At 51.5% G+C, this 25,378-nt stretch overlaps 1 protein-coding gene across 2 annotated transcripts in view; it reads right to left on the bottom strand.

The window, feature by feature from the left end:
* KIAA1671 (KIAA1671 ortholog) overlaps window positions 1–25,378 on the bottom strand; it is a 79,351-nt gene that overhangs the window by 33,735 nt on the left and 20,238 nt on the right. For both annotated transcript variants that reach the window (XM_048514883.1, XM_048514882.1), the window contains exons 2-6: window positions 21,995–22,143; window positions 17,435–19,166; window positions 15,823–15,916; window positions 9,987–13,010; window positions 9,562–9,687 (exon numbers count right to left, since the gene is read on the bottom strand). In XM_048514883.1, the coding sequence (XP_048370840.1) occupies window positions 9,562–9,687; window positions 9,987–13,010; window positions 15,823–15,916; window positions 17,435–19,107 (4,917 nt within the window). In that variant the 5' untranslated portion in view covers window positions 19,108–19,166; window positions 21,995–22,143. The remainder of the gene's footprint in view (window positions 1–9,561; window positions 9,688–9,986; window positions 13,011–15,822; window positions 15,917–17,434; window positions 19,167–21,994; window positions 22,144–25,378) is intronic.

Genomic DNA, 25,378 nt, shown 5'->3' with positions numbered 1-25,378 from the left:
TTAATGCCACCCTCTGTTTTCTGTTGGGAGAGGGGAGAAAGGAGCTTCCAACGAAGGCCAGAGCCTTGGGGCACGCGGGAGGAGGCCAGGCCTGTTCTCGACCCCCGGCAGCAGGCTCCTTATAAAAGATTCCCCAGGGAAGGAAGGCCCAGTTTTATCAGAAGCCTCCCTGATGGAAGGGCTCCGTCTGTGGCCTCAACTGGCCAAGCAGGACCACGCAGGAAAGAACAAACTGTTTGCTGGTCATCAGGAAAAGAGACCGGGCTCTGAGGCTCTCCTTCAAATGTTGTGCTTTTGTTTGTGCCCATCTTGGCTCTTCCTCTTAAGGGCTCAGTGGAAACTATATTTTGGTTCCCCAGAAATCTCCCTCCCAGGCAGCTTGCAGGGATTCTCGGCTGCATTATGCACCTTAGCACTGTTCTCCCAAGGCACATCTACAAAAAAGTGCACGAGGAACTCTCACGTACAGCCCGGCCATAACACAAGGGCAGCATGGCCGCCCGAGGGCCTCTGATGGCACCCCAGAGGCCAGAAGGACCCTCCAGGGCAGAAGTGGAGGAGAACCAGCAGGTCCAACACTCGGACACTTTCCGGTCACAGAATGATGGTGGCAGAAGCTCCGGTGAGCTGCCTGTGGATTTTTCTGGCACGATGAATCTGCGGAAGAGGCGAGGAGGGACTTCTCTGGCCCAGCATCTCGCAAGCCCAGGTGCAGGATGCAAATGGTTGGGATGCCCTTCAATCCAGCTAGATTCAAGCCCAGGAGCACCTGAGAGACCAAGAAGGCTTTTGGGCATGAGCTTTTGAGAGCCCCCAAACTTCCCTTTGTCAGTCTGACTATCACACGTGAAGGAAGTGGGCAGAAACAGGACGGCTGTGTGGGCGGGCGAGACAGGGCCTGGGAAGGTGGAGGCTGGAGAAGAGAAGAGCACCCCCTTCTCCGCCCCATGTTGAGGGTCTGCAGGCACCTGGGAGCTGAACCAGGACCCCTAAGAAAGGTGGGTCCAAGGAAGAAGGAGGAGCTGGGGGTTGCTGGCCAGCCCCAGCCCAGCTCCACCCGGGGTCACCCCTGTGCCCGCCTGAGCATTTTTCATACTTATTTATAAACGCATGAACAGAGAGCAGCAGCTCACTGCAGTCAACAACAACAACAACAACAGAGGGACACCAGCCTTGAAATTATAAATATCTGTCATGCAAAGATGCATCATCATACAAGGCAGGGCGGGGGAGCAGGGGAGCGAGACATCCCACACCAAACAGAGCAGTAGGCAAACAAAAATGGGACGCAGCTATTTGCTCAACAGAAATGGACTGGGGCCCCAGGAAACTGGAGCTGAGGAGGGCAGCCGTCCCGTCCCCCCACCCAAAGGCCAAAACCCAGTCGCGCCTTCCTCATCTTTCCACCTAAAGGACTAAATGCAGCCAGTGGTGATGTGGCGAAAGGACACCGCTTCTGCCTCCCGGGTGCTGGGAAGGGCCTCATCCCTAGTGCTCCACTTGCAATTGGGGAGGGAGGAAGCTGGCAGGGTCTTCCCACCTGCCCTTCGACTACAGCAGCCCCACCCAGCTCACTGCCGTACCTGACAGCCGTAGCCACACTCAGCCACCTCTCAGGGCCGGGCACCTGGATCCCCACGAACTCAGCCCCCCTGGGAGGTCCTAGCTTGGGCCCCCTGCTTGGATCTGCCTCCAGTGTGCCACCGCTGCACTCTTTCCGTTGCAGCCCCTTCCGCCCACAGCAAACCCCCTGATGAAACTGGCCACTCGAAGCTGCCGCTGCCACAGCAACCTCCCCCTGCCATAGAAGTGGACCTGTCTGCAGCCGCTTCATGCTTCTAGGGCCCGTGGTGGCGAACCTTTGGCACTCCAGATGTTATGGACTACAATTCCCATCAACCCCTGCCAGCATTGGCCATGATGGGAATTGTAGTCCATAACAATATAGTTCCTAAGGGTTTGGTCCTCAAGTCCCCCAGGCAGGCTTCCCAGAGCAGTGTGTTGCACAGTTGGGCAGGTCAGCCAGGGAGACGCCGCTCCTGCCATGTCTGCCAGGCTGAGAAGCAGCCCCAGCACATGTGGACACCAGAGAGTCCCCACGGGGCATGGAAACTGCAGGAGAGCATTTTATTTATTTTGCATTCAATAGGAGTGTTGGGGGAGGGAACAGAATGATAGGCAGGTACCAGGACCCCCACGGACCATTCAGCTACAAAGAAGGTTTTGGGTACTAGAGGCGGATGAATTTACAATTCCACTTAGTTCTTTTTGTGGAAATGGGTATGGCAGGGAAAAGATACAGCAAAGAATGAGCTAGAGCCATCCGCTGGGACCAAAACCACTCCCCAGACTTCTTGGACCCTTTTGCAGCCGCAATGGACCTCTTCCGCCCAACCACACCATCACTCAGGTCTGTTAGTTCAAGACCCCAGCCGGGAGGCTGAAAAATGAGGAAGCTTTACTCTGGAAGTGTGATTTTAGTCAGGGCTGCGTAAACAACAGGCTCCAACAGGAACAGATTCAAACCACTGGTTTCAATCCAGTTTCCAGTTTGCTAATTGTTACACTTTCTGAGCTAGTGCATATGGCAACTGGGTGCTAAAAAAAAAATCACACGCCTCCACCTGCAGCTACACAGAGCTTTTCTACTCCTCAGGAACACACGGCAAACTCACCATCTGTGCTACCAGATCTCTCTCTGCTTAAGGAAATTACCTGAAGCAGAGAAATAAAAGGAAACACTTCTTCACGCCACGTGTGATTGGTGTTTGGAATATGCTGCCACAGGAGGTGGTGATGGCCACTAACCTGGATAGCTTTAAAAAGGGCTTGGACAGATTTATGGAGGAGAAGTCGATCTATGGCTCCCAATCTTGATCCTCCTTGATCTGAGGTTACAAAGACCTGAGCAGACCAGGTGCTCGGGAGTAGCAGCAGCCGCAGAAGGCCCTTGCTTTCACCTCCTTCATCTGGGCTCCCAAAGGCACCTGGTGGGCCACTGCGAGTAGCAGAGAGCTAGACTAGATGGACTCTGGTCTGATCCAGCAAGGCTCTTTTCTTATGCTCTTACTCCAGAAAGAAAACTTGAGGCTCTCACAAGAGCCAAATGGGCCTTTCCAGAAGGAAGGGGTCCTGGCAAAGACAAGCTGGCTCTACCTGCATGGGCAGTCCTTCAAGTGGGCGACGGCATCTTGAACTGTGTCCCAGGAACAGACCGGTGACGAAAGTTGCAAGTATCCTTTGAGGGAAGTGCAGCGCTATGGTCCCCTCTGGTGGGCAAATCCCAAAGTCCCTTTGTGAAGCAACTCCAGGGATTGTGTGAAAAAATTACTTCTCATCCAGATTTCACTAACAGCTCACCACTCACACTCATACGGTGTGTTTAGAGAAAGGAAATATGCACACACTAAAACAGGCCCTTGCTCAACACTGACTGCCAAGAGGCGGCAAACAAGTTTTTGGGTAACAGCTCTCAAAATTCTCACTGTGCTCCAGACAGCAGAAAAAAGCTCATTTTGAACGGGGAGGGCAACCTGGGCTTGGGAGGGCTCCTTGATTTGTTACGGTGTTATGCAAGCAGGGAACAAACAATGCTAAACATCTCTGCAAGGAAGGAAGGAAGGGCGCTACCTTTGGATCGCCTTCATTCCTTTCCACATCAGCACGTGCCAAAATGTTTGAAGGCAACCTACAGTCGCAAACGGCCTGTTGTTGCATCCAAGCTTACTTGGCAGAGGCGACAGCCCGTCCGGATGCCCACTGAGCTGCCTCTGGATTCCAGCCCAGAAGTCCTGAGGAGGCACCTGGGGAGCCAGAGGCGGGGCTTGGGGAGAGCAGGACCCTCCAGGAGGCCCCGGCATGAGAGGTGGCTCTGCCCCACCTGCTCCAGAGGCTTCCCTCTCCCAGACCCACAGGCAGAAGGAAAAAGCAAGACTGCTGAGCAGGGGGCAGACGGGAAGGAGGACAAGCTGGGCAAACTGGGCAGAGTGGTGAGAATCTGTGGGCAGATGCCTCTGGCTCCCAGCAGGCAACGCGACCCTCGGCCAGGGCAGGACAAGGCTTCCTCCTCGAGCTCAAACCTGACACATTCACTGTGACCCGATCCCTACAACAGCCCAGACTGATCCAAAACTGGAAGCCCATTTGGAGTACACTTCTGTGGCGAGGAACGCAGCACGACTGGAAGAAAGCAAAGTGAACACGGGGCCATGCAGGCGCCGATGAGCGGCCGGCAGAAAATGGCGCAGGCGGCTGGTTCCGCGAGGGCTACGGGGGATAGACTGGCAGCCAGCGCTTTCCTGCAGCAAACCACCAACTGGTCCGGCGCACCCAGCCATGTTGCCCAGCTGACAGAGCCCCACAGCCGACCAGGCCAGAACCAGAAGACAGGTGTGCCCTGGAAACTGGTTGGGCCGCCAATGCCATGAGGGGGCCGGGCTACCCCAGATGGCCAACAAAACCAAGCGGGATCAGGGCAGCAGAGCGGAGACTTGGCAGTCGAGCAGAATGGCTGGCATATACTGAAGTCATAACAGTGTCATAAAGCTATGCCACCCCAAGCCAGGGTTCAAATTGTGCTGGGGGGAGGGGGATCTTTTTGATCTTTAAAGCCCCCCCCCAAGGAGATCCCCAACAGCACTACAAGATCCACTCAACAGGTGCTACCTAGTTTTTTAAAGAGCAGTGGAGAGTCAATGCTGCTATTTCTATTACCCCGCACGGTTAAGCAGATTCCAGGTTGCCCCTTTCTCCTCCCAGCCCTGCATCGGAAACAGAGACGACCCTCAAAGGAAAGCGACCCACAAATGGTGAGAGAGAAGAGGAGGCAGAAAGAGCATTCTACTCACCCATAACCACTCCAAAGGCTTCAGCAAGTTGGGGCAGTAATAATACTCCATTTGCCAAGTGGGAGGGAGGGACAGCGACAGCCCCCCGCCCAGCCTCTGCTGGCTGGAGTCTTTAGTGAGCAGTTAGAAGCCGACCACCGAAATTAAAGGCAATATGAATAATTCAGAGCAATGCCACACACGGCCTGTCTCTTTAACAGGTGGGGCTGTTTCCATCTGAGCAGCCCACAGGTCATATGACTCCCCAACTGCTCCAGGACCAAAAGGGTGCTCATTTCCACCAACCGAGGGCGCTGGGAGGGGGGCAGGAAACCAGCGATCATCTGCAGTGGCCAAAACGGGTTCCAACAAGCACGCTATCAGGGGAGCGCAGGCAGAGCAGCCCCGTTTCTGTAGCGGCAGTTGTGGCCACCTGACCTCATTTCCTCCACAGCTGCACACCACAACGAGGTCAACAGGCTTAGTATGAAAAGCATGCGGGAGGGGGGTTCTTCAAGAGGGGGGGCAAGCGATTCGAGAGCACGACGGGCTCTTTCTCTGCCCCTGGAGCGCCGGCCGCAATTGTGATGCAGGAACCGGCGGCAAATCCTACAAATTATTTATCAGCTGCTGCCTTGCGACTCTTGGCAGAAACAACCCGGGGGAGGGGGGGGGATACAGCAGCCGTGTCTGCTCTCAAGTAACCTGAACAGGCACCCAGGAGGCGTCAGGGCAGCAGCGTCAACAGACGGTGGGCTGGGTGGAAGCTTCAGCCGCTGCAGAAGTCGACTTCTGGGGCTCAGAGAGGGGTGAGAGGAACCCAGGAAGAGGCCTCCTCCCAAGCCAGGCCCCTCTCGGCCTCTCAAGGTCCCTCCACCTGTCCACTCTGACGGGCGGCATCTCTCCAGGGCCCCAGGAAGTGGGAGGTCTGCAGCTCAGCACGGAGCGGCTGCCCGGCAAGTGCCAAGGCCCCGGCCCAGTTCCCAGCATCTCCAGCTAAAAAGGACCAAGCTGTTGGGGGTGTGAGAGAGACTCCCGAGGGAGCAGCTGCCGGCCCGAGCAGGCAAGACTGACTCTACTGGACCAGCACAGCCTCAAGGGCTCAGGTGTTACCTCCAGCCTGATGGTTTTTTAACAGGAGCGGCCGCTGCCAGCTCCTTCTACCAGCCAAGCAGGGCTTCTACCACCGAGGCCCACCCTCTCCCTCACAACCCACACCAAGAACCTGCACTCCCCCAACTGCCCAGCTTCCACTGGGCACAATTCAAAAATGCCACTTTGGCTTTTAAACCCTGGGACGGCTTTGGGTCCAGAACTCACGTGACCCTGCCTGCTCAGGCCAGGCCTTGCCTACAGTGGGGCTGCGGGGGAGCAAGGACCTGCCCACAATCAGCTAAAGGATGCGGGGGGGGGGGGGGGAGGCGGGGACAGCATCACCTGTCCTATTTTCCAGGCTCAACCAGCTGACGCAGATTAGTGCTTGCAAGGAATGGCATGGGCATACTGGCCAAGAGGAAATCTCCCACAACGATTAAATCCTGCTGGGATTAAATTCACTTTCTGCCTCCACCAACCCCAGCAAGCGGGGCTCAGCTCGGCTCACAGGGGAAATGGCCCCACTCAGGGGACCCAGAACAAGGCACACAAAGGTCAGGAGGAAAAGAGCCCTGGGCCACTCCGCTTTCCTCCAGCGCCCCCAGAACGCCCTGGCTTGCACGCATGCACGCCACATACGGAGCATGTGAATGACACTTTGGGGGCCAGGTGGATGGCAACATGCTTGCGACATCTCACACCTGTTACCTGTTTGTGCTTCAAATATGGCTGCGTTCCCAACTCTTTGGAGCCCAGGAAAGTATCTTTGGCCCGGTCCTCCCACTAGTTTATCCTCACAATCACACTAGCTGGAGAGATGGTATCTGACCCATTCAGTGGCGTATCTGCCAGAGGGACAAGGGGTGGGGGTCAATTGATCCCAGGGGTCCCTCACTATAGATCACGCGCGGGGTGCCCAGCAGGCCTGCCATGGGCCCAGCAGGCACCCCTCACGTGATCTACAGTGGGGGACACCCAGGGGAGCAGCCTGCCTTGGGCCCGCCAGGCGCCCCTCAGCCTAGCCCCATGGTGGCGAACCTTTGGCACTCCAGATGTTATGGACTACAATTCCCAACAACCCTTGGCAGCATGGGCTATGCTGGCAGGGGCTGATGGGAATTGTAGTCCATAACATCTGGAGTGCCAAAGGTTCGCCACCACTGGCCTAGCCCCACCAGGTTGCCCGGGCCTGCCGCCACCGCTAAAGTAAGTGGGGGGCAGAGACGGTGTGTGGAGGAGGCGGGGAGGGGCTGGAGAAGTTGTTGCCCTGGGCGCCATTTTTGCCTCTGGACCCATGATCTCCCAGTGAGCAGGTAAGGGAAATGCCAACCTTGGTCTCACCGGTTCTTGTCCAGCACTCTAACCACTGCACAATATTGCCTCAATAGCTCTTTGGAATATACAAATCCTTATTTCCTTTTTCAGCATCTCCAAAACGTATCCAATAATGCATTCTTAGAACCTACACTATTATTGTCCCCAACTAGTATTTTGTTTGGGTTTCATTTCAAACTATTTTTTTTTATTTTAATGTTTTTATTGTATCATTTGAATTTTACAGTTTATAGTAATTTTCTTCTTCATACATTTTCAAACAATACTTCCCCCCCCTTTTCTCCCTCCCCCCATTGCTTCTTCTGCATAGTTTTGTCACACAAACAGCAGTAAGTTCATTCTCTGTTTCATTTCAAACTATACACTACAATGTACCGTCACTTACATGGGAAAACTGGGTTTTCTGAGCTCTCTTTATAACATCCTACCACTAATAAACAACAACAAACCTTCTTGTTTTGGGCTATAAATCCCACCAGCAGCTGAATACAAGACTTCCCGCCTCTGACACGGGGAGCCCAAGACCTCGTCACATCTTCTTTTGCAATAATTTCACTGGTCCTTAGGTTACCAAAAGACCCTGGTCTGCCCAAAACAGCACTTCTGTCTCATGAGGCATCAGCTCGTAAGGAGCTGGAATTTGATACCAGGAGTGCTTTACGGGCTTAACTGCTGGATGGCTACCATGTCAAGGCTTTGGCTTGATCCACTGCGGCAAAAGGTGGCTACTGTGAACGCCTGCAAACACGGCCAATCAGCATTTCAGAGATGATGTTTTAAAGGAAACTTTGCAAAAACTCTGCACTCACGGAACTGAACAGGTGTGGTAAAGCTGGGGAGGGCGACTGTGCGTCAACACGCAGGGCATACCCTACATCCAAGCCGAGGCAGAAATCTCCAAGAGGGACCCTCCCTGGCATCATCCCCCACTGCTGTTTTCATGCCTCCGTGCCAGAGGCTAAATCGCTCAACAGGCAGCTGGCCAAGTCTAGCTTCGTACAGCTGATCAGGGCTCTGAAAACCTACCAGAGGGAGGGAGGCCGGCCTCCTCAAAGGCAGCCCCCTCCTCCCCCCCCCCCATCTTGCCCATCATGGGATCCTCCACGTCCAAGCGAGCTCTCTGGCATCACCCGAACCCACAAATGCACCACAGGAAGACTGTGCCGTGGCGTGTGGCCAGGGGTCACTGGAGGCTGAACTCCCACCCCTCCTGTGCCACGCTGCTGCAACAGCTGAGGCAGCAATGCTTCCAGTCACCACACGGTGGAGTTAGACACCCAAAAGGCCCGAGGTCCAGGATTCCTAACGATAGGTCCTGCCCCCAAAACCTGCATTGTATCAGCCTGGCCTTTCAGCTCTCTGGACCTGTTTTAATCATTTCCCTTCAAATGCTCTCAATTCATTTACAAACGTTAACTCAATGGTGTCAATTATTATTAAGGGGGAAATCTCAGGAAAGGGGCTCCAGTCCCCTAAGGCACGGTCACCTGCTTTCCCCTGCACTTTCTCCAGCACTTGCTGCACCTTTTTTGGAGGGCCTGTGGGGCCAGAATGACCCGAATGACCCAGGCCCATCTGCCCAGGGGACGCCTTGACTCGGAGCACAGCGAGACACACACCTGGCTCCCCTGTGCCGGCCAGCCTGTCTCCAGCCGTTGGAGTTCAGCTACTGGGCTCCTGAGCTTGTTCAAGCCTCAGTCCATTCCTCTGCCCCATAAAGGGGGGGGGGGCAGATCTCCCTGCGTCTGCTGCAGAACACCCATGACCCTTCAGCAAGGCCACCCAAAGCAAAGTGCAACTAACACAAAAGCGTTTTGCATCCGGAGTGGGGCTCGGGCGAACACCTCTGCTCCGGACGGTCGATTCATTCATGTCCTGACTGGTCATGGGAGACGAGCCCCCCCCCCCCCCCCCCCCCCCCCCCCCCCTTCCCCCAACCCCCCCCCCCCCCCCCCCCCCCCCCACACACACACACATTGAGGGCCACTGTTCGGCAAGCAGACAACTCACTGGCACTCCAGCCGGAAGAGGCCCTCGCTATCCCCCTCCTCCTCACCTGTGAGAGGGAAGAGGCTGGCAGCAACTGGCCCCCGTCCCCCAGCAAGCTTCAAAGCCTCGGTGCACCCCCACCGCCACGCCAAGCCAAGACACTGTGAGGCCGACCCCCACGAGACCAGCCCAGCTCAGACACAAGGGCCTGGATCGCTCCTCCACCGCGGGGGCAAGGGCCTGCTTCCGGGCAACTCTGAGGCTTCCATTGAGGTGCACAGAACAGACGCGCCAGCAAACGAAAGGAGGTGCCTACCATGGCCCAGTGATCCACTCTCCGGTCCCTGTGGAAGCTGCGGCTCCTCCGCTGCAGAGCCGGGCGTGGAGAACTTCTGGCTGCTGGGCTCTCTTGGTCCGGCCGGCTCCGTTCTTTTTCCAGGTCCTAGGGGAAGGATGTGCTTAGAACAAGACAGAACATTCACAGTGCCTGCGTCCCCCCAATCCATGGGACACCTGTGATGGGCAGCAGATGCCAGGAGTCCCTCAGTCAAACCCAAGCAGCGCACCTGCCCAACTGCAGCTACCCCCAAAAGGGTACCCTAGGGGTGGGGGCATCATGACCCGGAAGGGGGGTCAGTGGGGACTGAAATGAGGCTTTATCAAAGGGCCCTAAGTCTGCCCCCCCCCACTTCCCCGCTGGCTTCTTTCCCCACAAGCCCCCAGCTCTTCCTCTGAACACACCTTTCTTTCCTCACAGAACAGGGAGCGCTGTTGAGAGACACTGCGCCTGCTTTGCCGAACTCTGTCTGCTTGTTCCGGTGGGAGGCTCTGGCGGACTCTGTGCTGCTCCCGTCTCCCCCTCGGTTCTGGCCCAGTGGGCAGGACGTCCCTTGCTTGGGCCGCGTGATTTTTTTCAGAGCAGGAACATGTTGAATCTGGCCAGGGCTTTGCCAAGGTAGGCGCGTCCCACTCAGCTGGGCTCTGTGCTGCGGAAGAACTGCTCTTGCGGGGGCTTCCGGCTCCGCCGCTCTTCCTCTTGCTTAGGCTGCTCCTGTGGTGCCAGTCACCCTCTGGAGACATTTTGGTCCCCTGCTGTTTGGGGCACGGTCCTTTCTGCGAGACGCCATCGGCAAGTGCTGAGGAGGGAAGAGGAGAGACGCCGGCCTCGGCTTTTAAACCCACGCAGAGGGGACCAGGGATGTGAACCTCGGGCTCTCCGTAGCCGGCACCTGGGGACCACAGGAGGAGACCTGCTCCCGGCTCCTCGTCCAGAATGAAGGTTTTCTTCTTGCTGCCAGCTGCATTTGCAGGCAAACCCAGGGCAGAGGGCCTTCCCCAGGGAGGGGGGCTGAGCTCCTGATCCCTGCCCTTGGAGGAACTGGGCTCTCGGCTGCAGCTGCCCCATCTCTCCTTGGGCCTGCGGACTTCCCGACTGTAGGCGTCCTGCCCGCGGCTTCCAGGGGACTCACCCAGCACTTGTGGATCTTTCTGGTTGTGACTGAGAGACGTCTTATCTGAGGAACTTCTTTTATACTTCTCCCGAGGAAACAAGTTGCTGTCTTCACCCTTTCTCCGGTCCTGAGTCACAGCGGGCTTCAGAGAATCTCCTTTATACTCGGCCATCAAAGCATCAATGTCAAGAACCCTTGACCTGTAACTATCGGTGGTCCTCTCTCTGGGCACGCTGCAGCCCAAGTCACTGTGCTTCCTTTGATCCACATGCTCACCCTCTGGGTAAGAATGCCTCAGGTAGGAAGGAGACTTCCGCTCAGACGGGGAGGAAGCCAGGGCAGGATCAACACCCAGGATTCTCCCTTGAGCCCCCTCCACCTGCCTCTCAAGAGACCGCCAGCTCCCATCTCTCCCCTCGCTTGCTGGGCATTTAACTGGCCCTTTTTTCCAAAGACCTGATTCGTCTCCTTCTCCTGCTTCCTCCCAGCTCTTGCCAGGACGCGCGTCCAAAGAGCCTGGCATATCTGAAAGGGCAGCACAGATCTGGTGATCTGACAACGGGTGGGATCTTCTGGCAGGACCTGCATTCGAAGCAAACAATGTGGTTTCTACCAGTGAGGAAATCCGTTTGCTTTTGTGAGCAACTTCTTTTCCAGAGTCGCCACCAGCTTCATTTGGACCCTGGCACACAGCAGCAAAATTGGCTCCCGGTGGCTTCGAAGGCGAGTGCTGGTTTTCAAAACGGTCCTCTGGGCTGCTGGGAGAAACCGGAGCCCCCTCCTTCAGCTCCACGGCACATCTGGGCTTCCTGCCTTTCTTCGCCATCAAGCCCTCGTGAAGTTGCAAGGAGTCTCTTCTGATCAGCACTGTCGCACCTTCTTCAGCCGGGGTCCCAACGCCCTCGAACCTCATGCCGTGAGGCAACGTTTTCCGTCGCCATCTTTCCGGCCCCTTCCCAGCAGAAACACGACGACTGCTCCTCTTCACTTGCTCTTCCACCTCTGGCGGCTGCAACAGGTTTTCTTGGGGACTGTGTCCTGCAGCATCTAGCGGTTCTTGCGCACGGTGTGCAGGGGGGTATTTCCTTAATCCAAAGCCTTTGGGTTCCTTCTGCTCACAGGTTTTCATGTCTGCACTCTGATGGGGCACCGCTTGCCCCTGGCTACCTCTGCTTCCACAGCGCAGGCTTTCTGGCTTGCTTGTATAACTTGAAGTTGTTCTCGGACTGCCGTGAGCTCCCACGACGCCATCGTCCGTCCTGCCTGGTCCAGCCCCAACATTCTCAGGCAAGCGGTTCTGCACTTGGGATCTTTCCATTTTACTTTTGCTCAGTTCTTTCTCCTGTTGTGAAGAGATCACAGAGCCTCTGTCACCTGTGGTGCTCAAATCTTTGTTTCTGATTGTGATGTAGGAAGCTTTCCCAGTGACGGGCTTCTGTCCAAACTGATTTTTGTCAACCTCTGTTCCTGGCTCGCAGGAAGCCTGCAGGCCCTGGGAGGTGCGAGAGGCTGGCAAAGCGTCTGTCTTGGAAGGAGCTTCCTGCGCTTCCTTTGTTTTGGAATTGAAGCCAGCCTCTTTCCAGCAGTCGTCCTTGAGGTCCAGGCTGCGTGACCAGGAGGCATCCACCAAACTCTCACCAAGTTTTCTCCTCTCCTTGAGGGACCTTCTGCTTCGCAACGTCACGGCTTTATCCTCACAAATCATGGCCACAGCCTCACTTTGAGCCCTTTTGCCAACTGTCTGGAGAATTTCATACCTTGGCTCTATCCTTTGGCATGCCAGGGAGTCTACCACGTGCTTCGGAGTGGGGTTGTCACACTTTTCCCTGGCAGTGGGTTTTTTCCACGAGGCATCCTGCAGAACTCGGTCCTCATTTAAAGAGGCTGCTTCTCTGTGGTTTTCAGCACCTACCATCACATCCAGTGGCCTCCAGGGCACCTCCTTGGGTGGAGCCTTTGGCCCAGCGGCTTTCCCTGTCCTACAATTCCCAGAAAGCTCATCCGTCAGGTATGATGGAGGTGGAGCTCCAAGGTCCTCGGCAGCTACCTTGTGCCTTTGCACGTGATGCTCAAACAGAGTTGCCCTGACAGTTTTAACACAGGCTTTTTCTGCAGATGGCGTGGACTTCGCACGAGCATCGTCATCTGCAACTGAAGCAGAGCGACCCCCCCGGACAGCACCATCGGGCTTCTCTCTGGCAAAGCCTCCATCTGTCTGCACGTGCAGTATTTTTACGGGTTGTTCCGACCTCCACATCATTCCTCCGGCGTGGCTTTCTCCAGGATCTGTCCCATGCAGTGGGTTTATCTTAATCTGAAACAAAGAAAAAACAGCCCAACTGTTTACAAAGAGTTTTTGAGACAGCCCCTCTAAATTCTGAGAAAACAGAGAATGCAAGGCACGACTCAATACACAGGACAATCTTGGTGTACGGTTCAGGACTCCTATTGAGTGGGTTAGAGCCACTGGTTTATCCTGGAGGGGGGCTTCAGGCTTGTGCCAATCCCCTGAGACCACTGCAGGGCCTCTGCAATCAAAACCTACGACTTCCCATGGAATGCACTTTCGCACAGAAGGCTTCACCAGTATGGCCCCAGGCACAAGCCCTTGGTATGGACCCCATCAATATACTCCAAGACAGAATTCCAGAACACTTTCGGGGGGGGGGGGGGGCTCCATCTTGTCTGTGTCCCCTGTGCAAGAACACACTTTCTCAAGCATTAAAACAGTGAAACTGGATCTCACCACTCTCTGAGTACTTTGGTACTAGTGGATATCGTAGTGTTAACAAGTATCTTCAATTAAATTGAAAGAACAGCGTATTAATTACTAGAATGCTACTGATATGAACGTCTGGGTGAAGAATGCTACTAACATGTTGGGGGGGAAGAGGCATTTTTCTATCACCTCCTGGACTTCTTTTTTGCAATTTTTCCTAAATGCACAAGTGAGCAGCAGGGAAACAATGGAAGAATCCAATCAAATTCTACGTTATCTTCAGTAGTAAGTGGAATGATAAGTATACTATGAATGCATTTCTGTTAGACAATCTGCAGGATTAGATCCTGATAATGTGCTGTGTGTACGGGGGTGGGGGGTGGGGGTATGCAGTAGCAGGGGAAACCATCCACCCTGCCCCAGGCAACTTGCTCTGAGACCTTTGGATGAGCCCCTGCCTTATACTTTTTGCAATTTCCTTTTAAACCTGAGGTTGTCCAGAGGCCCTCTGGATCTCAGAAGATATTCTTTTTTCTAATGCTTTCACTGGAACCCTATTGTGGCACTTTTGGCACGCCGCCTTGGGTCCCCCACTGGACAGAAAAGCAAGGTAAGAAGGCTCAAATAAAGAAAACGATAACACGTTATTGAAGAGGTTGGTGTTTTCAGTGCTGTTAAGATTAATTCCATATCCAAACTTGCCGATAGCCTCCCTAATACTGCGACTGTATGATCCCTACATCTGAGTCCAGATAATAAACCTTTGGTTTCTTGCAAAAATGGATAGCTGCTTCTTATACCTTCTATTCTTCCCACTTCCCTAAGGACAAAAATTGAGTTATGTTTGCAGTTTTCTTAAGGTATTTATGCTTTTGAATGTCATGCATATGACAAATAATGCCTGCAAATAATGCCTGTTATGTTAGAGCAGTAAAACACTTTTGTTTGATAAGAAAACAAAAGGATCGCAATAAAGAAAATACATACTACACATATTTCTATTGTTTTCCTGCTTTAAATAGCTTTGACATTTCCAAATATTTACTTCTCCACCTAGAACTCTTGTGACTTTTCCTCCTAGTGTGACTGAGCTGAGTAACCAAGACATGGGAAGACCTTGCGTCGATGCCCCTGAGCACACGAAACGAGATTCCATCAAGGCAGACCACCGCCCTACCTGACTCCTCTGACAGGCAGCAGCTGTTCCCAGTGGCAGGAGCAGAGCCTCTGCCTGCCATGCAGAAGCTCCCTGGTTCATTCCCAGACACCCCCAGTGAAAGGAAATGGAAACCCCCCACCTGCCTCGGGCCCTGGAGGGCAGCTGTCCATCAGGGTAGACACAGCACTGACCTCGATGCCCCCGTGGTCTGATCCTGCACAGGGCGGCTTCATGTGTTGCCTTCAGAGGAGACGCTGCCAAAGAGTGAATCTGGCACCTTCTGCTGGAAGCCACATGCTCCCACACAGAGCCCCTTCTAAAACTTCTGCACCCGGTATCTTGGGGAAATAGCCAGAGCCACAACTTTCCATGAAGTTTAGCTGACTGCTGTGTTTCAAAACCACACTACCGGGTGTCAGAGCTGGATATGAGCCCAGCAGCACCTTAGAGACCAGCAAGATTTTTGGGGGTATCGGCTTCCGAGAGTGTAGGTACTGTGTGTCTTTCTTTATGTGAACCTATATGCCTTCACAAATGTGTACATGCACCTGCAAACCAACCACCCCAGGTCAAAGAGCCTTCCTCATGAATCAAATGTTCCTGAACATTGAAGGCAGCCAGATTTTGGGGATTCCCTGCAGCCGCTGTGCTGATGTGGGGGTGCAAAGTGCCGTCAGCAGACTTATGGCAGCTCTGCAGGGTTTTCCAGCCCAGAGACGTTCACAGGTGGTGCGCCCTCGTCTGCCTCCGCCTGGGCTGAGGGAGTTTGGAGAGAACTGCGACTGGCCCAAGGTCACCCAGCAGGCTTCGGGTGGGGGAGTGGGGAATCGAACCCGGTCCTGCAGATCAGAGTCTTGCAGAATCCTTAACCACGACACCACCCTGGCTCTCCGCTGTGCTATATCTGGAGAGAATTAATTAAGAGCATGATGGCTACAACAAACAAAAGTAAACCATGGGAGGCGTGGAGGGGAGACATATATTCATAGGACATCATTTAGCTAACTGAGAGATCGACTGCTTTACAATTACAACCCCGTGCAAAGTGACCGTCCAGCCTGCCTGCAGTTTTCCCTGCACAACCTAGTTCAGCAAAGGAATTAGCCAGCTAAGCTTATCAGGATTAGGTTGTTCTTAAAATGCACTGGAGCCGTTTCCTGCACAGCGCCATGGATAAGCAGAGCCCTTCATGACACCGACATAGGATTTTATTGGTAAAACGGCCCCACATTCCCAACACTTGCTTACCTCTTGAATCTCCTGCGCTTGGTTCACTGGCTTCCTGTTCAACTCGGCCAGTTTCTCAGGATTCAGTTTGCTGCCAGTCGCTGGACTTGAAAACCTGTTAAGAAAAGATCCACTTAATTCCTTCCCAACTCTCTGGAGAGCTTCACAGCCTTCCACTTGCTCCCTCCACCCTAAACACCAGAAGTGCAGGTCCTGGGCAATTTATTGTGCACGCTTCCAGAATTGTAGGCTTCTCACACAATCCACTGGAAACACCTGAACAGGTTGGATTCCACAAATCCATCCTGCTGAGAGTTTCTTGCAGCTGAAAGAGCCTCCGCCCATCGCAAGCCAGGCCTCTCGAGCCACAGCGAGACTCCTTTCCCCTGGGGGAAATGCCCCACTGGCAGAACAGATGCACAGAACCAGACCCACTGAACAGTAACATTTCCCCTCACCCCGAAGTCCTGGCTCAGCCTCGCTTGCCCATCAGCCCGCCAGCCATCTGGCGTCCCTGGATCTCACACTTTCTTTCTGCCCCGACCCAATTTGGCTCTAGAGCTTGTTAGAGCTTGGAAACTAAGAAGGGTGGACCCTGGTCAGTATTTGGACAGGAGACCACTGAGGAAGTCTACAGTTGCTATGCGCTGGCCTCTGTTTGTCGCTCTCCTTGAAAACCCCATGAAGTTGGCTGCTCAGGCCAACCTAATATTATTTATTTATTTATTTATTTATTTATTTATTTATTTATTTATTTATTTATTTATTTATTATTAATTATTTCGATTTTTATACCGCCCTATCCCCTAGGGGCTCCGGGCGGTGTACAACAAAATTAAACAAGTTAGGGGCAAACCATACAAGTAAAACAACAACAGCCCATAAAAACTCCAACATTAAAACATGCTAAATTTAATTAAAACAGCAGTGATATCATAATAAAAGGCACCCAGAGAATCCTCTCCTTTAAAGCCCTCCCCTGGGGAGCAGTCGGACTCCTCCATAGGAGGATAATCTTGATGGAATCGAACAGGGGCGCCATACTCAGCGGTTGGTTGCTCCAAAGGCCCAGCGGAACAACTTGGTCTTACAGGACCTGCAGAGATATTGTCAAATCTTAGAAGCTAAGCAGGGACAGCCCTGGTGAGTACTTGGATGGGAGACCACCAAGGAAGTCCAGGGTCTCTCTGCAGAGGAAGGCAACAGCAAACCACCTCTGAACGTCTCTTGCCTTGAAAAACCGATGGGGGTTTCCCTAAGTCTGTTGGGATTTAACCGCAATTTTTAAAAACTCATTTTATAGGATACAAATAATCTACACCACTAAGAAGAATAATTCCATCAACGTTCGTCCTCAATCCTATGACACAAAACACAGCTGTTTGTGCGTTCACTGGGCTAGATCTGTGAAAAGGCAGAGTCAGCTAAGATGGACACAGATGTGATAAAAAAAAACATTCTACATGAAAAATTTAAATCAGACCATGGTGCATGTTAAGAGACTCCAAGTTACTTCCGACACTACGGTAACACTATGAAGTAATGGCCTCCAAAACAGACCACAGAGAACCCAATAAAAAACTGTTCCAAACACATAATGGTAGGTTTTATGTCGGACTTTCCCACAACTCACAGTTTGGTCAAATCCGCAGAAAGCGGCCGGGATCGAAACGACCGACGTAAATTTCCTGTCTTCGTGTCTGCATTTTCTGCAGTCAGTTCTTTGATTCTCTGTTGAATGTTCATGATTCTGTTTTCTTCCCCGGGGGTTTCCGGCTGAGATTCAACATTCACTGAAGGGGAATCATGTGCTGGTCTATTGGGCCCATTAGTGGGGTTTTCAACACCTCTCGAAAGCTGGCGTCCAGCATCTGAGCCATAGGCACAGTTCTTTCTAGCTGCACACGGTTCCTTTGGACTTAACGCAGCCCTGTCTTTAACTGACGGGCCTCTGACACCGAATGGCTCTGTGGCTTTTTCCAGAGTGGTCTCGGCCTCCGTTTCACCTGCATTTTGTTCACTGTGCTGCTTGAGCCTTGACTCCCACGGGCATTTTCGGTCCCTGGCAAAGACTTGGGGAAGGTCTCTTTGAGCGCTCTGCCCTGAAGAGGCCTCCTCACTTGGAAAGGGCTTTTGGTTCAGAACGCTGGCAGAGTCCACCAACAGGCTGGGACTTTTCAAACTGGATTTTGAAGAATCGGCTCGCTCCGAGGCCACGGCTTCGTTCCTGGTCCACCTTTCAGACGGTCTGACTGAACCCTGTTTGGTGGGATCAGGGCCAAGACTCTTCTCCTTGCTCTCAGCCGGACCTGATTTCTTTTGCAAAGAAAGGTCCCTGTTCTCAAACTTTGCTGTCAAATCCATGGATAGTGGCCTAGGTTTTCTAACCCAAGCCTTCTCAAGAGGAGGTTGTTCACCTACAACCTCAGAGCAGTACTGCTTTGGATCCTTCAGAGATTCCAGAAAGATGGCAGACACTGGCCTCTGCTTTGGCCTCAGCAGCACCTCGTGAGCCGGGCTGCTGTCCGCTGTACTGTGCTGCCTTTCCATCGCCTTCTCCTTCTCTTCAGGAGCACCGGCAAAGTTGTCTTTCCCTTCCAGATACACAGAAGGATTCCAGGAGACAGCTCTGGATTCAGAGGAAAGAGACAGCTGCCGGTGGAGGCCAGCTGTTCTGCAGAACACCTCTGACTTCAAAGGGGACAGGTGCCCCTCCGGCGTTGTTTGTAAAGTGCTACGTATTTGAGGCGAATCAAGACTGCGCTTCTCTGGGGTGACTGTCATCCTGACCTTCTCTGATTTTCCAGTCTCAAAAAGGATGACCGTATTGGCTTGGGGACTGGAATCAAAGGGCATATTTGCAACTAGCTCACTAGGACTTTTGTCTTCAATTAATTTTTGATCTACCAAGGGTGGCACATTTCCATTTAGCCCCTTAGCAGCTCTTTCATCTTCAAATGTTTTGGCAAAAGCAGGTGGGTTCGGGGCAACGTTGCTAGGTCTGAATGCGGGGACTGGAGGCTTCACCACAGCAAAAGTATCCGAAGACATCCCCCGGGAAAATGGTTTGGGAGTCAGACGCGGCCTTGACGCAACCGGAGGCATGGTGGCTGGTCTCAAAGGGCTTCCAAATCTGTTCCTCTCTTCCAGAATCAGCGGTGACAGAGAACTTGGAAGTCCACTGGGCTTGTGACTTGCATCAGAGAGAGAGCTGCCAAAGACGCGCTGCAGCTTCGCCTCATTCGTGAGCTCGCTTCGAGTGGTCAAGGAAGGGAGGGAGGAGCCAACTTCAACTTGCGTCGCCATTTCTCCCGTTAAACTTCCCGCGGAATGAAAATGACCCCATGAGGAAGACGGAGAAGATGCTGTCAAAACAGCAAAATTAAGTATTAATTCAGGACCAGGCAGGCTACTGACTAATTGAGAACATAAGAACATAAGAACAAGCCAGCTGGATCAGACCAAAGTCCATCTAGTCCAGCTCTCTGCTACTTGCAGTGGCCCACCAGGTGCCTTTGGGAGCTCACATGTAGGATGTGAATGCAATGGCCTTCTGCGGCTGTTGCTCCTGAGCACCTGGACTGTTAAGGCATTTGCAATCTCAGATCAAGGAGGATCAAGATTGGTAGCCATAGATCGACTTCTCCTCCATAAATCTGTCCAAGCCCCTTTTAAAGCTATCCAGGTTAGTGGCCATCACCACCTCCTGTGGCAGCATATTCCAAACACCAATCACACGTTGCGTGAAGAAGCGTTTCCTTTTATTAGTCCTAATTCTTCCCCCCAGCATTTTCAATGAATGCCCCCTGGTTCTAGTATTGTGAGAAAGAGAGAAAAATTTCTCTCTGTCAACATTTTCTACCCCATGCATAATTTTGTAGACTTCAATCATATCCCCCCTCAGCTGCCTCCTCTCCAAACTAAAGAGTCCCAAACGTGCAGCCTCTCCTCATAGGGAAGGTGTCCCAGTCCCTCAATCATCCTTGTTGCCCTTCTCTGCACTTTTTCTATCTCCTCAATATCCTTTTTGAGATGCGGCGACCAGAACTGGACACAGTACTCCAAGTGCGGTCGCACCACCACTGCTTTATATAAGGGCATGACAATCTTTGCAGTTTTATTATCAATTCCTTTTCTAATGATCCCCAGCATAGAGTTTGCCTTTTTCACAGCTGCCATGCATTGAGTTGACATTCCCATGGAACTATCAACTAAGACGCCTAAATCCCTTTCCTGGTCTGTGACTGATAGCACTGACCCCTGTAGCGTGTATGTGAAGTTTGGATTTTTTGCCGCTATGTGCATCACTTTACATTTTGCTACATTGAACTGCATTTGCCATTTCTGAGCCCACTCACCTAATTTATCAAGGTCTGCTTGGAGCTCTTCGCAATCCTTTATGGTTCTCACCACCCTACATAATTTGGTATCATCTGCAAACTTGGCCACCACACTACCCACCCCTACTTCCAGGTCATTTATGAATAGGTTAAAGAGCACTGTTCCCAAAACGGATCCTTGGGGGACACCACTCCCGACATCTCTCCATTGTGAGAACTTCCCATTTACACCCACTCTTTGTTTCCTGTTTCTCAACCCGTTTTTAATCCATAGGAGGACTTCCCCTCTTATTCCTTCATTGCTAAGTTTTCTCAACAGTCTCTGGTGAGGAACTTTGTCAAAAGCCTTTTGGAAATCCAAGTAGACAATGTCCACCGGTTCACCCCTGTCCACATGCCTGTTTACACCCTCAAAGAACTCTAGTAAGTTTGTAAGACAGGATTTGCCTCTGCAAAAGCCATGCTGACTCTTTCTCAGCAGGTCTTGCTTTTCTACATGTTTTATAATTTTATCTTTAATGATAGATTCTACTAATTTACCAGGAACAGATGTCAAACTGACTGGCCTGTAATTTCCCGGGTCCCCCCTAGATCCTTTCTTAAAGATTGGCGTGACATTGGCCATCTTCCAGTCTTCAGGGATGGAGCCTGATTTCAGGGATAAGTTGCATATTAAAGTGAGAAGATCAGCAATTTTAAAAAAATTGAAAAAAATTGAAAAAATCCAATGAATATAAGTACGAGTACAATTGATGAATTTATATTAATTTGGGAAGCAGTGATTAATTTCTTAAGGAAAAATGAAGATTATAAATCATTTTTGTTATGCCTGCAATGTTGATTAAAGTATTGGACTAACGTAGAACTATATATCAGATAAATGACATCAGAAGAGGAACTGATTCCAAGCGGAAGTCAAATGCACTAAGGGTGGGGTGATGGCTTTAAGTAATGTGAATGTAATAAATGTAAGGGAATGTGGGGTAAGGGTATTATGTATGTTTGTATGAATTTATTATAATAAACTGTTTAAAAAAATTTTAAAAAGAAAAGAAAAAATCCAATGAATAAATTAAATAAATAAATCAAGACAGAGGGGGTGGGACTAAACCAGTGATGGAGGGATTAATACGTAATTCCTCTTCTGGCACTATTTTTGCTGAGAACACGTCATGGGGGCCTCTTTGCTGCCCTGAGGTTCTCGTGTGGAACACGCAGGCTTCTCAGGGTGGATTCGGAAAACCAGTATTCTCTGATACAACCAGCCTTCCAGACTCCCTGTCAAGCTGTTCTCCAACAACTTTGGTATTTACAATTTTCTTTAGCTGGGTTCCCAACCAACCGTTCACTGCAAAATGTGGCTGCTAAAATACATACAGTGATGTATTTGCTGACCCTATTTATAGTCCGCCTTTCTCACTGGGAGCGATCCCCGTGGCGCAGAGTGGTAGGCAGCCGTATTGCAGTCAAAGCTCTGTTCACAACCTGAGTTTGATCCAAACAGAACTCGCTTTCAGGTTGCTGGCTCAACCTTCCATCTTTCCAGAGTTAGCAAAATGAGTACCCAGCTTGATGGAGGTAAAATATAGACGACTGGGGAAGACAAAGGCAAACCACCCCCTAAAAAACAATCTGTCCAGTAAACGACATGATGTGATGTCATCCCATGGATCAGTAACGAGCCTGCGCTTGCACAGGGGACGACCTTGCCCTCTTCTCACTGGGACTCAAGGCAGATTACAGACAGCAAGTCAATACAATCAGGTCCTTCCAACACTGGGCACATGGTCAGTGGGCAACATACAAACCAATTCTGGGCATTATGAATGCCTTCGACAGACAGTGCCCTTTACCTCGGTCTCCATGGCCCCTTCTCTGCACTGCCCCTGGGGAAAGGAGCACGCTGAGCCAGGAGTCATTCTACAGGGCTTCCTCCCCACACACGGCACAGAGGGTGGCTCAAGAGGATACAGCAGCTGTCCAGACCTCCTGGGAGCTGCGCCTGCGAATAAAACAAAACACGGAAGGTAGGTGATGAACACATGCAAACAGACGCTCCGCCACTGCGCCCTCTGACCTGCCTTGGGGATTCTGCCTGCCAGGGAAGAGGCGGGCAGAGCCAGGGTGGCAACACCAGTGCAGGGAGCCCAGCAGGGTGAGGAGGGAGGAGAGGAGCAGCAGGAGCCACCACCAGGAAGGAACTGCGGCAGCCTCCAAGGAACGCCCATTGAGAGGAGAGCAGGAGAGGGGAGCGTGTAGGCATCAGTGGGGAAAGCGGCTCCCTCTCTTACATCTGTACATGAGTGCACGTACAAAGGGGTAACATGTGCTGAAGTGTACACAGGATCCATGTGGAAGCATGGGGTGGGGGGTGACACCCAGCAGGCTTGGCCAGGAGCAGAGCCAGGGCGACGTGAGTGACTGAACTCCCCCAACATGAGCCCTTGACTCTAGGCGAATGAAAGCAGATGCAATCCTAACAGTTAACCCAGAAAGAGAAACACTGATTTTTAAGACAGGAGCTGCATCAGCTGCATAACCCCAAAATGTTGCTCAGAGGTCTGCTGTTGGCTTTGGATGTTCTCAATCCCCAACAATGAACTAGGCCTTGTGCTGCCCTGATCCCAACTACCGTAACTCGCTTTCTGTTGCAAATCTCCTTTTCTGGCGAAAATGCCAGCACTTGAACAGGAATCCCATTCAGGGGGACAGGCCAGGATCACACCACAAGTGACCTTTGCCCAAAGGAATGGACGCACAGATCCAGGCAGGCCCTCCACTAGATCCCGCGCATGGGTGCAGCACTAGTTCTAAGCACGCAGTGGGAAACTTACAGCCGTGGAGGAAAAACAGGTGGTCCACCCCCATTCCAAAGGGAACTTGTGCCGCCCCATTTCAATTATGGAACTAGTAGAGTCCTTGGAGCAGGTAAAGATGAATAAAATGGGTTACCAGTGTCAAAGTATAAAATTTTCACAGATGTGCTAATGGAATCTCTTCCGGCAACAATGAATGGGATTTTACAAAAAGGGCAAATTCCAGGCTCTTGGAGAGACACTAATATAACTTTAAGAACATAAGAACATAAGAACAAGCCAGCTGGATCAGACCAGAGTCCATCTAGTCCAGCTCTCTGCTACTCGCAGTGGCCCACCAGGTGCCTTTGGGAGTTCACATGTAGGATGTGAAAGCAATGGCCTTCTGTGGCTGTTGCTCCCGAGCACCTGGACTGTTAAGGCATTTGCAATCTCAGATCAAAGAGGATCAAGATTGGTAGCCATAAATCGACTTCTCCTCCATAAATCTGTCCAAGCCCCTTTTAAAGCTATCCAGGTTAGTGGCCATCACCACCTCCTGTGGCAGCATATTCCAAACACCAATCACACGTTGCGTGAAGAAGTGTTTCCTTTTATTAGTTCTAATTCTTCCCCCCAGCATTTTCAATGGGCCCCCCTGGTTCTAGTATTGTGAGAAAGAGAGAAAAATTTCTCTCTGTCAACATTTTCTACCCCATGCATAATTTTATAGACTTCAATCATATCCCCCCTCAGACGTCTCCTCTCCAAACTAAAGAGTCCCAAACGCTGCAGCCTTTCCTCATAAGGAAGGTGCTGCAGTCCCTCAATCATCCTGCATTAAGCCCTTCTCTGCACTTTTTTCTATCTCTTCAATATCCTTTTTGAGATGTGGCGACCAGAACTGAACACAAGCCTTTTAAGTCGCAGTCGCACCACAGCTTTATATAAGGGCATGACAATCTTTGCAGTTTTATTCTCAATTCCTTTCCTAATTATCCCCAGCATAGAGTTTGCCTTTTTCACAGCTGCCCATACATTGAGTTGACATTCCCATGGGACTATCAGCTAAGACGCCCAAATCCCTTTCCTGGTCTGTGACTGATAGCACTGACCCCTGTAGCGTGTATGTGAAGTTTGGATTTTTTGCCCCTATAGTGCATCACTTTGCATTTTGCTACATTGAACTGCATTTGCCATTTCTTAGCCCACTCACCTAATTTGCTCAAGGTCAGCTTGGAGCTCCCCGCAATCCTTTGTGGTTCTCCACCACCCTACATAATTTGGTATCATCCTGCAAACTTGGCCACCCACGCTACCCACCCCTACTTCCAGGTCATTTATGAATAGGTTAAAGAGCACTGGTCCCCATCACGGATCCTTGGGGGACACCACTCCCTACATCTCTCCATTGTGAGAATTTTGCCCATTTACACCCACTCTTTTGCTTCCTGTTTCTCCAACCAGTTTTTTAATCCATAGGAGGACTTCCCCTCTTATTCCTTCATTGCTGAGTTTTCTCAATAGTCTCTGGTGAGGAACTTTGTCAAAAGCCTTTTGGGAATCCAAGTAGACAATGTGCACTGGTTCCCGGGTATCGGCATGCCTGTTTACAGCGTCAAAGAACTCTAGTAGGTTTGGAAGACGGGATTTGCGTCTGCAGAAGGCGTGCTGACTCTGTCTCAGCGGATCTTGCTTTTCTACATATTTTTATAATTTTATCTTTAATGACAGATTCTACTAATTACCAGGAACAGATGTCAAACTGACTGGCCTGTAATTTCCCGGGTCCCCCCTAGATCCTTTCTTAAAGATTGGTGTGACATTGGCCATCTTCCAGTCTTCAGGGATGGAGCCTGATTTCAAGGATAAGTTGCATATTAAAGTGAGAAGATCAGCAATTTCATGCTTGAGCTCTTTAAGAACTCTTAGGTGAATGCAATCTGGGCCAGGGGATTTGGTAACATTTAGTTTATCAATGGCTGCCAGAACTTCTTCCTTGTCTACCACTATCTTTGTTAGTTCCTCGGATTCGCCTCCTAAGAAGCTTGGTTCAGGTGCAGGAATTTTCCTCACCTCCTCTTGGGTGAAGACAGATGCAAAGAATTCATTCAGCTTTTCTGCAATCTCCCTGTCATCTTTTAGCACACCCTTTGTTCCTTTGTCATCTAACGGGCCTACCGCTTCCCTTGCTGGCTTCCTGCTTTTGATGTACTTGAAGAACTGTTTGTTGCTGGTTTTGATGTTCACAGCCATGTGTTCCTCATAATCCTTTTTTGCCTCCCTTACAGCTAACTTGCTTCTCTTTTGCCACTTTGATCCCTAAAGAGGACCAAGACTTAACAGATGTAAAGAATTACAGACCAATTCCTCTTTTAAACAATGATTACAAATTCAGCTCTCCAGAAAATCACGTTATTATCGTGGACATGTTCGTTCCAC

The sequence above is a fragment of the Sphaerodactylus townsendi genome, linkage group LG13 (genome assembly GCF_021028975.2).
Source record: "Sphaerodactylus townsendi isolate TG3544 linkage group LG13, MPM_Stown_v2.3, whole genome shotgun sequence".
Classification (NCBI taxonomy): domain Eukaryota; kingdom Metazoa; phylum Chordata; class Lepidosauria; order Squamata; family Sphaerodactylidae; genus Sphaerodactylus; species Sphaerodactylus townsendi.
The sequence above is the reverse complement of the archived record's forward strand: the minus strand, read 5'-3'. Positions and strand labels throughout refer to the sequence as shown.